The sequence below is a fragment of the Terrapene carolina genome, unplaced genomic scaffold (assembly GCF_002925995.2).
Source record: "Terrapene carolina triunguis isolate 2854851 unplaced genomic scaffold, T_m_triunguis-2.0 Scaffold68, whole genome shotgun sequence".
Classification (NCBI taxonomy): Eukaryota; Metazoa; Chordata; order Testudines; family Emydidae; genus Terrapene; species Terrapene triunguis.
The window spans coordinates 21,918,025-21,933,014 of NW_020664419.1; the positions used below are offsets into that span (position 1 = coordinate 21,918,025).

At 44.6% G+C, this 14,990-nt stretch overlaps 1 protein-coding gene across 3 annotated transcripts in view; it reads right to left on the minus strand.

The window, feature by feature from the left end:
• ATXN7L1 (ataxin 7 like 1) overlaps nt 1-3,945 on the minus strand; it is a 188,678-nt gene extending 184,733 nt beyond the window's left edge. For 2 of the 3 annotated variants that reach the window (XR_003369658.1, XM_026648684.1), the window contains exons 1-2: nt 3,783-3,925; nt 3,099-3,167 (exon numbers count right to left, since the gene is read on the minus strand). Coding sequence is in view for 2 of the 3 variants with exons in the window: in XM_026648684.1 (XP_026504469.1) it covers nt 3,099-3,167; nt 3,783-3,897 (184 nt within the window). In the remaining variant the exon portion in view is untranslated. Of the gene's footprint in view, nt 1-3,098; nt 3,168-3,782 lie in introns of all 3 variants that reach the window. The other variant, XM_024208509.3, reaches the window with a different exon arrangement.
• Between the last annotated feature and the right edge of the window lie 11,045 nt (nt 3,946-14,990).

A 14,990-nucleotide genomic window follows, 5' to 3' on the forward strand; every position in this document is an offset into this window, starting at 1 on the left:
TCTGGAAAAGAAACATTGTCTTTAGTTTTCATTTAAGTAAGTTGCCAACAACGTTGCCATTGTCACAGAATTAATGTTAATGTCAATGTGATAAAAATCTAGTTAACATAATTCTGTAACATATATACTCTAAAGATACACATTGTTACAATTAGGGCTGTCGATTAATCGCAGTTAACTCACATGATTAACTCAAAAAAATAAATGCAATTTAAAAAATTAATCGTGATTAATCGCAGTTTTAATCGCACTGTTAAACAACAAAATATCAATTAAAATTTGTTAAATATTTGGGATTTTTTTCTACATTTTCATATATATTGTATTCTGTGTTGTAACTGAAATCAAAGTGTATGTTATTTTTTATTACAAATATTTGCACTGTAAAAATGATAAACAAAAGAAATAGTATTTTTCAATTCACCTCATGAAAGTGCAACTTACAAATGTAGATTTTTTTTGGTTACATAACTGCACTCAAAAACAAAACAATGTAAAACTTTAGAGACTACAAGTCCACTCAGTCCTACTTCTTGTTCAGCCAATTGCTAAGACAAACAAGTTTGTTTACATTTGCAGGAGATAATGCTGCTTGCTTCTTGTTTACAATGTCACCTAAAAGTGAGAACAGGCATTTGTATGGCACTTTTGTTGCCGGCACTGCAAGGTACTTGTGTGCCAGACATGCTAAACATTTGTATGCCCCTTCATGCTTTGGCCACCATTCCAAGGGACATACTTCAGCCATCGTTCCAGAGGACATGCTTCCATGCTGATGATGTTTGTTAAAAAAAATAATGCATTAATTAAATTTGTGACTGAACTCCTTGGGGGAGAACTGTATGTCCCCTGCTCTGTTTTACCCACATTCTGACATATATTTCACGTTATAGCAGTCTCAGATGATGACTCAGCACATGTTGTTCATTTTAAGAACACTTTCACTGCAGATTTCACAAAACGCAAAGAAGGTACCACTGTGAGATTTCTAAAGATAGCTACAGCACTCAACCCAAGGTTTAAGAATCTGAAGTGCCTTCCAAAATCTGAGAGGGACCAGGTGTGGAGCATGCTTTCAGAAGTCTTAAAAGAGCAACACTCCAATGTGGAAACTAGAGAACCCAAATCACCAAAAAAGAAAATCAACCTTCTGCTGGTGGGATCTGACTCAGATGATGAAAATGAACATGCATTGATTGGTCTGCACTGCTTTGGACCGTTATTAAGCAGAACCCGTCATCAGCATGGGCACATGTCCACTGGAATGGTGGTTGAAGCCTGAAGGGACATATGAATCATTAGAGCATCTAGCACGTAAATATCTTGCGACACTGGCTACAACAGTGCCATGCGAACACCTGTTCTCACTTTCACGTGACATTGTAAACAAGAAGTGGGCAGCATTATCTCCTGCAAATGTAAACAAATTTGTTTGTCTGAGCGATTGGCTGAACAAGAAGTAGGACTGAGTGGACTTGTAGACTCTAAAGTTTTACATTGTTTTATTTTTGAATGCAGTTATTTTTTGTACATAATTCTACATTTGTAAGTTCAACTTTCATGATAAAGAGATTGTACTACAGTACTTGTATTAGGTGAATTGAAAAATACTACACCTCTACCCCGATATAACACGAATTCGGATATAACACGGTAAAGCAGCGCTCCGGGGGTAGCGGGGCTGCGCGCTCCGGCGGATCAAAGCAAGTTCAATATAATGCGGTTTCACCTATAACGCAGTAAGATTTTTTGGCTCCCGAGGACAGTGTTATATCGGGGTAGAGGTGTATTTCTTTTGTTATTTTACAGTGCAAATACTTGTAATCAAAAATAAATATAAAATGAGCACTGTACACTTTGGATTCTGTGTTGTAATTGAAATCAATATATTTGAAAATGTAGAAAACATCCAAAAATATTTAAATAAATGGTATTCTATTATTGTTTAACAATGCGATTAATCACAAGCTTAATTGCGATTGTTATAATCGCACAATTAATCGCAATTATTTTTTTTAATCACTTGATAGCCCTAGTTACCATATTTGAGTATCCCTTATTAATAATCTGAGCGCTCTCAATGTTAGTATGTTATGTAAAAGTTTCACTACTGTGGGCCTGCTTCTTATGAACCAATTTCACACCAACTGTATTTTTTGGTGGTGGTCAGGCTATGAGTTTATAAAACCTTACTCATACTGTAACAAACTATTTCTTCAGTATAGAGAGTCATCCTCAAAATCTGCCAAATACTAATTCACCAATTTCATTATAGCATAGTCAAGTGTTAATTTAGAAAATCCTGTCACAAACAAATCTGACAATCTGAGTGCCTGCAGCCACACTAAAGTGGTTTCTTTTACCAATTTGCAGGCCTCTTGGCATATCTGGAAATGCCAGTACATTGGGATTTATTTGCGTATTCACATTCATAGCACCTGGAAACTTGCTATTTCGAACTACAGTCTTATGCCCAGTATTTCTCAAACAACTCATTGGATTTGGTTTCAAGTTATATACATTAGCTGGCCTTAATAAAATGTAATACTGTGAATTATCCATATAGCCATCTGTAACCACACTCACCACATGACAATCTGAGACCAAAATGCAACTTGAGATAATATGAACTGATCTAAATATTTCCACAAACCAATTTTTTCAGCAAGAGTGAAAAACAGCCCATACTGTTGTCTTTGCAGTTGCTAATAACTTTTAGAATTAAGCTGCTTGAAGTTGGTACCCAGATGTAGGCATGTGTGTATTTCCATACTGAAATGAAGGGAGTGTTGTACCAAAAAGGATAGAGACTCTTAGAAAGAAATCCAATATGAAGTGTCACATGATCCTTTAACTTAAAAATGTCTTTTATCCTTTAACATGTATCACTTATGCACACACCAGTTATATTTATACTTTAAAAGAAGCTGACACATAGTGACAATCGCTTGTGTGTACTGAAGCCTGATAAGCATTCTTCATGGTTACCCAGCAGAACGATTCACATGATATTATGATACCTTGTTAAGACCATACCACATTCATTCACAACCACTACGACACAGACAGGTAGAGGTGTGCCAGTGGTTTGCACTTACCTTCTTTATTAAGCCTCATAACCTCCCTGCTTTTTCCACCCTCTTTTCCAGTCTCTTCTAGATCTACACCTGCAAAAGAGAAGAAAAGTCGGAGAGAGTCAAAGGAGATGTGTTTACTGGGGAGGGGAAGGAGTTAACAGTGTTTATATGTTTAACAGCAAAAACCCAACTATCACTGTCACAGCACCTGCCATGGAGTACCAGTGCCGGCCTCCCCATGCAACAGCATCCTCCTGCCCCCCTCCCATGCAAGCGCATCTTCTCTTCCACCACTCTCCCCCATGCAACAGCAACCTCCTGCCCCCAGCCCACTCCGAGCAACAGCATCCTCCTGCCTCCCCAACCCCCCTCCCACGCATCAGCATCCTCCGGCTCCTCCAGCCCCCCGTGCAAGAGCATCCTGCTTCTGCCCCTCACCCCATGCAGCTGGCCCAGCGGAGGTACCCAACACAGTGCCGGCACCAGACACCGCGTACCCAGCACCTCCCCACACGCATGGGGACGAGGATCTGTGCAGTGGGCGTGTGGGGGAGAAGGCAGCCCATAGTGCAGCGGGGGACAGCAGAGCATCGGGCCTCCCCGCTGCCCCCATCACCCCGGGCGGCGCCTCCATGTGTGTATCCAGGGGGAGGGGAGCAGCATGGGGAGCCCCGGGCAGGGCTCTGTGTCTGGTGGTGCCCTTACTGTGCGGGGGGGCGGCGCAGTGCGCGTGCGGGGGGGCGGCCTCCCGGACCCAGGCGGCCCAGGGCTGGCCCAGGAACGCCTCGGGACTGGGCACGGGCCGCTCCAGGGCCGCCATGGCGCCGCTCCTGCTCCTGCCTTCTTGTTGCTTTTCCCGTTTCCTTCGGCACCAGCAGCGAGCGAGCGAGCCAGCCACGGGATTCGAGAACGCCGCACGTCATCCTCGGGACGTTCCGCCGCCCACACGGGGGTAGTGTCAGCCCTTGCTCCCTATCAGATCGGGCTCCCCGCCTCGCACCGCGCATGCCCGGCGCAGCCGAGCCTGCGCACTGGCCACGGCGAAGCCGCTGCCCCTGCCCGGAGTCTGCCTGAGCCAGAGAGGGGGCGCGCGAGGCTGCAGCGGGAGCAGGGCGCGGGGCAGGAGGGAGCCTGGCGTGGAAGGGCCAAGTGCAGCCCAGGGGCGGGAGGAAGCCGGAGTCCCCGGGCGGCTGCTGGGTTCGGTCGGAGCAGCGGGCGCTAGGGGCTGTGTGGATGAACCGCGGGCTGCAGGGGGCCCCTCGTTTGTCGGCGCTGGGGGGGAGGGTTGTCTGTAAAGGGCAAGCCTGGAAATCAGACACAGCGGGTGCCACACAACGGGGCAGAAGGGAAATCTCAGGAGACACGGCCGAGAGGCTTTACCAGGCACGGGGCAGGAGGCTTTCTTAAATACAGTGCCCAAAGCAATGCCCTCCCCGTGAGTATCTGCTGTAACAGGGCTCAGAAACGTGCTCAGGGGACACATTGCTCAACCTGTACATGGCAAAGGATTCAGGTCCCCACGGCCTTGTCTTCACTGAGTTTTTCCAGCAAACTTCCCCACTGGCTCTGAGCATCTAGCACCAGGGATTAGAGCTGCACCAATGTTCGGACAGTCGCTGAATGTGCCCAGTGAAGATGCAGTCTACATGGAAAACATAAAACATTCATTCATGTTTTGTGTATACTGTGTTAATGTGTTTAATAAATGCATGTGAAAAACACTGTTTTCTGACTACAAAGTGTCATATTGGCATCTTCAAATGATAGAAATCTACTATTGCACAAAAACTTTGGGTTTCAATTAATAGTGGGGGGGAGGGTGTTGAGGACTTTTAATCACATAGCTTCTCACAGACCAAAGTACTACAACAATACTATTATCACCACTGTTTTAGTGTCTGTATAAGTACTAGGCATTGCTAAGTTTGAATTCGGGCCTCTTATATTTTTGTTGTTTTCAAATTTATTGTTTTTAGACCTTGTCTACACTACACAGTTTTGCTGAGAAAAGTCAACTTTTGTTGACAAGACAGTGGAGGTGTACACACTACAATGCTCCTCCCACTGATTTAACTCTCCTGCTATGCCAACAAATAAAACGACCTCAACAAGAAGCGTAGAGCTTTTTGGGACAAAGTTAGATCGACACAGTGTCAGTGTATACACTGTGCTTGCTTCTGTTGCCTAATTGACCTCCAGGAGGTGTCCCGCAATGCCCATCATGACCACTCTGTCAGCACTTTGAACTCCTCTGCCCTGAATGTACACAGGCATGTGCCCCTCCCGCATTTATAGGCCAGGGAATTTTTGAAATTCTTCTTTGTTTGCTCAGCGTGGACAGTTCATACAGCACCATGCCGGCTTTCTGCAGTAGATGCACTCCCACATGGAATACACTGGAGCTGTTGGATCTGCTGGGTTTGTAGGGAGGGGAAGCTGTGCAGTCACAGCTTCGCTCCAGCCATAGGAACTTTGATACCTATGGGCAGATTGCTAGCGGCATGCAGGAGAAGGGGCACAAAAGGAACACGCAGCAGTTCCATGCTAAGATCAAGGAGCTGAGGCAGGCATACCAGAAAACAAGGCCAACTGTCACTCTAGTGCAGCGCTGAAGACATGTTGCTTCTACAAGGAGCTGCACGCCATCTTCGGCAGCAACGCCACCTTGAGCACCAAGAGCCCTGTAGATACTTCGGGGAGACTGGAAGCAGTGGGCAGCAGAGTCAATGCCGAGGACAAAGCAATAGACGAGGAAGTGGAGTTGGAGGAGACTGTGGAACACACGACAGTGTTGTCCGGTGGGGTGGTGAGTCAGGACTTCTTTTTGACTTCAGAGGGCAGGGCCGGCTCTGGCTTTTTTGCCGGGGGGGGGCGGCCGGAGCCCCTGGGGGAGGGCGGCGAGCCCCGGCGGGTGCTCGGCTCTCCCCCCCTCGGCGGCCAGAGCGCCGGGGGCAGGGCGGCGAGAGGGCGGCGAGCCCCGGCTGGGGCTCGGCTCGGCTCTCCCCCCGGCGGCCAGAGCACCGCGCCGCCCCCCTCCAGGTGCCGCCCCAAGCACCAGCTTGGGTGCTTGGTGCCTGGAGCCGGCCCTGTCAGAGGGGACTACTCAGTCCCAGCACTGCAGCTCCGGCGTGCCTGAAGCAGGGGACATGAGCTCTATTAAGCACACATTTTGCTTTGATACTGCACGGTGAGAGATTGAGCTCTCATTTACTTTGCTATATGGTAGAGGAGGGATAAGGCATAGAAATTAACAACAGAACCTATGCAGCTATGCCCAGTGGAAAAGTTGGTTGATGTACACTGGGATGACCTGGGAATCCTCCATAGTGAGCTCTAGGAAAAACTTTCCTGTAGGTATTCTGCAATTCTCTGCCAAAGGTTCCTTGGCAAAGCTGCCTTGTTTCTCTCCCCACTGTAGGGAACTTTGCGGTGCCAAACAGCAATTATTTCTGCAGGGACCAGAGCAGCACACAGGCAAGCAGCATACAGGAGATGCACCCTTGCATCCTGGGTTACCCTCAGGAGTGAGATATTGGGTTTGATTACCCCAGCCTGTGCAAAAGGGTGCCAATATTCTGAATACTCTCCCTAGGCAAACCATCCAGACCCTTTGTCCTTTCTTGCCCATTCCCCCTTCCCAACCCCCCCCCCCCCCCGAGCTCACCATATTCCAGACTCTCACTGACTGTGTGCTAGCAAAGAGACAGTGAAAAAGAGGTGCATGTAACTTTTGTGATTCACTGCTGTAAGCGAACTCATAATACTGTTTCTGTTCATTGTTTCTTTGGCTTCTGCAGATGTGCCCTTGAGGACCCACTCCTCCACACCGGCAGAGCACCTCTGTCAGATAAGGTGGTGAACCAGGAGGGGTAAGGAGTCTATAGTTCACAAAATGCTGCAGTCAACAGATGCAGCATATAGCAAAACAAGACCATGGAGAGAGACAGTCAACGAAAGACTCAGGCTGGATAGCCTGGAAAGGTCACAGGGATAGGAGCGGATGATAAAGCTACTGGAGGGCCAGAGAGAGATGCTCAAGTCCCTCATTACGCTGCAGTTTGAGCACATCCATACCTGAGTGCCCCTGCAATCAATACAGAACTCCATTCTATGCCCTCCCCAAACTCCCCCACACATTCCTCGCATGTTCCTGGTCCCTTGGAGTACCTCATCCACTCCACTCCTAGGGACTGATTTCACAATGAAAGCTGGAGTTACATGCAGCTGTGAGAGCCATAACTGTTCCTCATTACTATGATCCCTGTTTGACAAAATGTTTATGTTTTGTCCTGTTATTAAAATTTAATCTTTGAAATAAAATGAGTCTTTATTTGTGTCATACACACATTAGTTGGTGCTAACATTCAAATACAGTGGCTATAGGCAGGAATATTTGCTCAATACAATTAACGCTCAGGAAGCAAGCACTACAGGGGTCATTCAAGGCAGCAAGTAAACATTGCCTGGCCGAATGCATCACATACATGCACATTACTGGAAATCATTGTCAAAATGCTCCTTCAAAGCCTCCCTAATTCAAATAGTCCCCCTCTAATTGCCCTGGTATCTGGATGCTCAAAATCAGAGGCCAGCCTATCTATCTCAGCACTCCATACCTTGGGAAACTTTTCCCCCTTTGCTTTGCAAATGTTACACAGAGCACAGCAGGCTGCAATGACTATCAGAATATTTTTCTCATTGAGGTCTATCCTGCCAAAAAGGCAGTGCCAGCAACCTTTTAATCGGCCAAAGGCTCATTCAACAGTCATTCAGCACCTGTTGTTGAAGCACTCTTTGGTGCTGTCTAGGCTCCATGAGCCACAAGAGCAGGGGTAGACAGGGTCTCCCAGGATCACTATGGGCATTTCCACATCCCCCTTTTTAATCTTCTGGTCCGGAAAGAAAGTTCCAGTGTGCAGCTTTCTATACAGTCAAGTGTTCCTAAAGATATGCACATCATGCACCTTCCCTGACCACCCCACATGGATGTCAGTGAAATGGCCCTGGTGATCCACCAGTGCCTGCAAGACCATGTAGAAGTAGCCCTTCCGGTTGATGTACTCCATCGGAAGATGGTCTGGGGCCAAAATTGGGATATGCATTCCATCTATCACCCAGTCTCTAAGCCATCGAGTATTTCCTGCATATTACCGAGAGTCACAGTCCTTCGTAGCAGGAGATGATTAATGGTCCTGCACATTTGCATCACCGCAGCCCCCATGGTAGACTTTCCAACTCCAAACTGATTCGCAATTGACCGGTAGCAGTCTGGAGTTACCAACTTCCACACAGCGATCACCACTTGCTTTTCCACAGTGAGGGCAGCTCTCATTCTGGTGTCCTGGCACTGCAATGCTGGGGCGAACTCTGCACACAGTTCCAGGAAGGTGGATTTGCATATCCGAAAATTCTGCAGCCTCTGCTCGTCATCTCATTCATGCATCATGATGCGATCCCACCATTTAGTACTTGCTTCCGAGTCCAAGTACTGATGGTCCACCATGTGCAGCTGTTCTGTGAATGCCAGCAGCAATCTTGAATTATTTCTTTCTCTGGCAGACAGCAGGGCAGACACCACCAATTGACTTTCTGATTTGCAGCTCATGAAATACTGCAGGACCAGCAGCGTTGAGTTCATAACACTCATCACCAGATTGGTCAACAGTTCAGGATCCATGCTGTCAGATTGTGGGCACACAGTTAACAAGGGCTGTTGAAAAATGGCATAAAATAAATCATAGACTATCAGGGTTGGAAGGGACCTCAGGAGGTCATCTAGTCCAACCCCCTGCTCAAAGCAGGGCCAATCCCCAGACAGATTTTTGCCCCAGATCCCTAAATGGCCCCCTCAAGGATTGAACTCACAACCCTGGGTTTAGCAGGCCAATTCTCAAACCACTGAGCTATCCCTCTCTATCCCTGAAGTTGGAAGCACATGGAATGATTGGATGGAAAGAACTGCATCATGGGATGGTGACCACTCCCACACGATGCACCGCAATCCGTTCCCAGAGCTCCAGGCAGCAGAGGGTGGCAAGTTGCATAGTGGGATAGCAACCCACAATGCAACACTCTCTCTGTCAATGCAAGAGCACTGACTGTGGACACGCTCTGCCAACACAAGGGGCATTGTGTGGACGTGTACAACCAATGTAATTAAAGCGGCTTATGATCATTGACGTAACTTAAGTCGACTTAACTCTGTAGTGTAGACATGGGCTTAGTCTGCAATTTTGCCAACAAATCAGTTCAAGTGGGTCCTTAGACTCCAATTTTCTAAACTAATCCTGAGATTTTCAGCCTGTATGTGCAAATCTGTGGGAAGCATATGGACTATTAATCTGATTACAGGATTTTGACATTTTTGTGATTCTTAATTACTTTTCCCCTCTGAGAGTGGTGGGGAATTCTATTGCATCTTTAAGGCATACCATGCAAACCTATTGATCCAATTTATATTATAGGGCCAACTATTGCAAATACTACATATGAATGATTTTACTCATGTAAGTAGTCTTTGACTTCCCGTATGTATATGTTTAGCAAGATTAGGTCCTTAGTTCCCAATTCTCTTACACCAGTTGTACAACATAGTAACTTCAGTGGAGGTACTGCAGATTTAAGATGAAGTAAAATTTTCTAGAATTTAACCTATTAAGACCAGATTCTGATTGGCCCTTATATGGGTGCATATTTGGGGGAAGGTGCAAGGAGTCTCTGCCTCACACACAATATCAACACATACAATGTCAAAATACACATACAGTTTTTCTATAAGCAACTGAAACACACATGCCTGATCCTCAGTACATAAAGGCTTTATTCAGAATCTGTCATATCATATTATGAGACCTGTCTGGGCAAAAATGCCCCTAGATACTACCACATTGGCTACAAGGAACTACAAGAGCACACGCAAAAGAATCAGGGAAGTGGAAGAAACTCCAGAGTACGGCTCAAAGAAGAAATGTAATAAAATGCATAAAAAACAGCAGTGGATCAAAATATCCAAAGACTTTCTGTATGCTTCTGTGCACTATACATTGCCAACTACAAGCTCATGTACTAAGGCTACGAGTATTTTCCAAGCATGCAATCAGAAATCAGAAAGAATGAATCTTCACCCCCACTAAGGAAGATAAGAACATATCTGAAAATGAAGTACCTCACTACAACATCATTCAGTCATGGTTTCAACAGCATTGCCACCACAAATGGAAAGAAAGTACTAGGTGTGTGTAAAAAGTCTTAGTCAAGGTAGTCTCAGTGGGAAAGCAAGATGGGATTCCCTAATTATCTTTAGTTCAAAAAAGGAGAGAAGCAAAATTGACTATTGCATAACAAACTTAGGCCTGAGTGATATAAGTAAGTTAATAGTCAAACAAAAGTCATACTTATCAGAGAGCAGCCAACTAGTCCTATCTAAACAAGTCATACCAGACAACATCTCACACTACACAACCTCTATAGATTACCCAAGACATTTATTTTGGGGACAAGATTCAAAAGAAAGATATGAGAGCACCCAGAAAACCCCAATAATTAAAAACCCAGTTAACGTTTCTGAACAAAGTGTATAGCCAAAATAGCAACCAACATTAAACATTGCCACAAGGTATACAAAGAATCCTAGGGCAGCAAAGTAATTCCTAACCACACAACTGGGGAGAGGTGTGGGGGTGGGGGACAGAGGAGAAGACTTCAAGTGTAAAGGAAAGAAAAGGGAAGAAAAACAGTTTGATACAAGCTGCCACAAACTAAGAAAAAAGCAAGGGAACTTTCCAACTTTAACACATGGCACTAATCTACATGCTGCTTACCATGTCACACTGCAGAGTTACAATTCATGCTCTAGCAGAAACAAAAATCAGACCATATGAAGGAAAAATTAGCATAAATTGAAGATGCAATATATACTGATTCCATCTTACAAACCTGGAAAGAAACAAACCACAGCCACCCAGAAAGGAGAAGTTTGGCCAGAAAGTTTCCAAGGTCTGGGCAAAGGAATTCAATCCCCCATCCTCATCAAATGAACTCAGCATTATTAAAAAGAGAGATACTATTACACTTGAAGGTCCCACTAGAAACCACTAAACCTCCTGGACATGTTTATCACAAAACAGGAACTTAAAGAACAACCATCAGAAGCTTAAAATCAGGAAATCACTTAGACCTGATAATAGCAAATAAGATGCTGAAACAGAGTATTGATCACATTCAGTAAGCACTTCTGAAGTTATTTAACCTAATCCTCCAGTCTGGACAATTCTTTAAGATATCATCAGATCGACTAATTACCCCAACGCACAAAAGCAGAGATGCCCTCAGCCCCAACAATTGCAGAAATATCTGCTTTAGCAGTAACAATAAAGCTGTTCTCAGTAACATTCTCAATAAGAGAATAATTCAATATCTGACTAACATCATAATACATAGAAGTAAGATTTGGTTGAGAAATGAACAACCAACCAAATCTTTACACTGCAGATGCTCATTAATATATATGTATTAAAAAGGAATACATTTGTCTGCTTTATAGATATTTTAAAAGCTTTTGATTGAATCTGTCACCCATTACTGAAACTTAAATTGCTACAGAATAGAACTGGTGAAACACATTTATAAAATAATTAAATCCATATATCAACCCATCAAATGTGGAAGAAAATGGCCTTGTAAATAAGACGCTGGGCTAAGACTCAGATGATGTGGGTCTGGTTCTTGGTTCTGCCACAGACTTCATATATGACCTTGGACAAGTCACTTAGACCTGGATCAACAAAGGGACTTGTGTGTTTCACTGCCTAACTTTTAGGTGCCTAGTGTTCACTGGAACACTGGGATCCCAAAGCCTGAGTTAGGCACCTGTGCTCCCTATACAATGAATGGGGAGAGATAGGCATCTTAGAATGGGATCCACAAAAACCAGCATGCTAGGCAGGGAGTCACCTGAGCTAGCCAGTGGGAGATGCCAATAACAGGGGTGTTGCCTAAACCGCTCCCCTCTTATAGAGTTAGGTACGTACGTCTTGGCCACAGGGAGGTGCCCATCTCTGCCTGTGATCCACAGCTGGGAACCCCTTTCCTGAAATCAAAAGATTCAAGCACCTAAGGCATTCTTGCAAGTCACCTGAGAAGTGGGTAGTGCCTCCCTTATCACTTTTAGCCCTCACCAAGAATGTAGAAGACCCAGGTTTAATTCCACCCTCTACCTGATGGGAAGAAAGGATTTGAACAGGAGTCAGCTACAGCTCAGAAAGTTGCCCTAATCACTGGGCTATGGGATCTCTCCTGTTGAAGCTGTTTCACTTTGGATAAATATTTTTAAAAAATCACTGGGTCAGAGAGAAAGAACCACACTGTACCCAAATTGTCTGCAGTGCAGTTGAGCCATGTTGGTCCCAGGATATTAAAGAGACAAAGTGTGTGAGGTAATAACTTTTATTGGATCAACTTCTGTTGGTGAAAGAGACAAGCTTTCGAGCTTACACAGAAACCTGAAGAAGAGCTCTGCATAAGCTCAAAACCCTGTCTTTTTCACCAACAGTAGAAGATATTACCTCACCCACCTTGTCTTTCTACACCCAAGTGGTCAAGGCAACCACCTGGAAGGTTGGATACCTACGGTCCAATTCCCCTGCTCCGATGACCCCCTCCCCTCCGGATTTTGAACAGGACCCTATCCGGGAGGCATGAGCATACCTAGCAGATTGGACCCCACAGCCAAAACAGGTGTTCTACCCACAATCTTCCCCTGGTTTGAGGATCCTGCTGGGGCTTAGGTGTGAGATAGGCATCTGGACACCTCAAATGAGACAGCAGTGCACATGCCTAGGGATGGAACTGTAGGCACCTAGGGGACTTTTTACAGCAAAAAATGTAGGTGCCAAGTGAGTTTAATAGCCTGCAAGATTTGGCAGCAGCCAAGTGGGGATTTTGTGGACCACAGTGGTGCTTACAACTGGGACTAGGTACAGTACTCCAGTCAATTTGTGGATCTGGGCCTTAATCTCTCAGCTCCCCCTGTAAAAATATGCATAACTATACTTCCTTTCCCCACCCTTTGTCTTGTCTCTTTAGATTACCAGCTCTTCAGGGCAGGGACTGTCCCTCACTATGGGTATGTCTACACTGCAATTAAACACCCGCAGCTGGCTCGTGTAAGATGACTCGGGCTCATGGGGCTCAGGCTGCCAGGCTATAAAACAGCAGTGTAAACATCTAGGCTCAGGCTGGAGCCTGGACTCTGGGGTCCTGCCCCCTTGTGGGTCTGTAATCTACTCTTCAGTTTTACTGCCCTGCAGCCCGAGCCCTGCAAGCCTGAGTCAGCTGATACAGGCCAGCCAGGGGTGTTTAATTGCAATGTAGACATACACTATATATTTTTACAAAGCCTAGCACGAGTCCCTGTTCTTGGTTGTAGCTCCTCACTGATACAGTAATACAAAACAATCATAATGTAGGATAAAAATTAACTACATGCAAACAAAGTCCTTCAAGTACGAAAAAGTAAAATACAGAGGTAACTTTAACCCTATCCTTTTGAACACATTGGCCTTTTAATTCTATTAGAGCTATCACCAAACCTAGGATCTCCACTAGGCAGCTGAGAGATAAGATTATATCCTGCTGACCTAGTCAATACACCTACTAGAAATATAGTGCAATACTTGGGCTTTACATGGCAACCATAAAAAATAAAAATCCTGAAACTTCAGAAAAGGCTTGAAAACAACCAAAACAAACTAAAGCCCCAGATCTGCACTTCAGTCTTTTACTTCAATGGAGATTCATCTGCACGGATCATCTTGCAGGATCCAGACTTAAAATACAACAGATATAGAAAATACACATATTTATAATATATTACACATATTGTAATATACCTTATATAAATGCACTAGGGGGGCTCCAAATTGGCAATAAAATATTACAAGAAACAGCTATGTGAGTCTCCAATGTCATAAAGAAACTCATGCAATCTTTTAGTAACAGAATCACTATGGTTTAGTAGTTTAGGAAGAGATTTGTTAGTACTGTATTTCTAGGTTTCTTACTTAAGGATGCGTTTGCCATAAGAGGAACTTAGTCCTGCTTGGGTAGGATGGATTACTTTTAGAGGCCTGGCTGGTTGTCTGCTGCCTGTGAAACCCAATTTAATTTAACTGTGAATCTATTACAGGGAAAGCACTGGCAAGCAAACTAGCTCTCAATCAGGAAAGAATAGGAACCTCAATCCCATACCAAATTTTTGGGAAACATAAAATTAGAATTTTTTTTACTTGCTTGCACTCTTTTTCAAGTTTATATTTATGCTCTTGCGAGTTTACTTAAGATTCTATATGTCCTTGCTGGGAACATAAAAATTCTATTTAAGTTTAAAGCTCCAGCTTGGGAAAAGATTTCAGGGGTGAGAAGCTGCAAAACCCACCACAAAACCCTGCAACACTCTGATAAAACTATTGCTCAGACTATTTTACAGCATACCCTTTCTCCAAAGTGGTAGTTAAATCTGTGGCTCATCCACACGGAATGAGCTAAAACCTCAGTAAAACATCTACAGTTTTGTAAACAAATACTACACAGAAATTTCAGCAACAACTCAGCACCTCCAGAACAATACCCACTTATTTGACCCAGCTTTCCTACAGTAAAATCATACTGTCACCCCCCACCAGCCAGAAGTCCAGTCCCTTCTGACTGGAAGGAAGAATGAGAAATATATCTGTGTATTTGTCATAATTCAAGGAGGTGCTCAGATACTTGGTGATGGGCTGCCATGGAAGAACCTAGATAGATGAATTTAACAGACACTTGCTGTAGAGGAGAACTAGATGGATGCCCTCCCCTAAACAATATACAGAAAACAAAACTAAACTTCTGGTGCCATCTCAAGCAAAGCAGCCAACA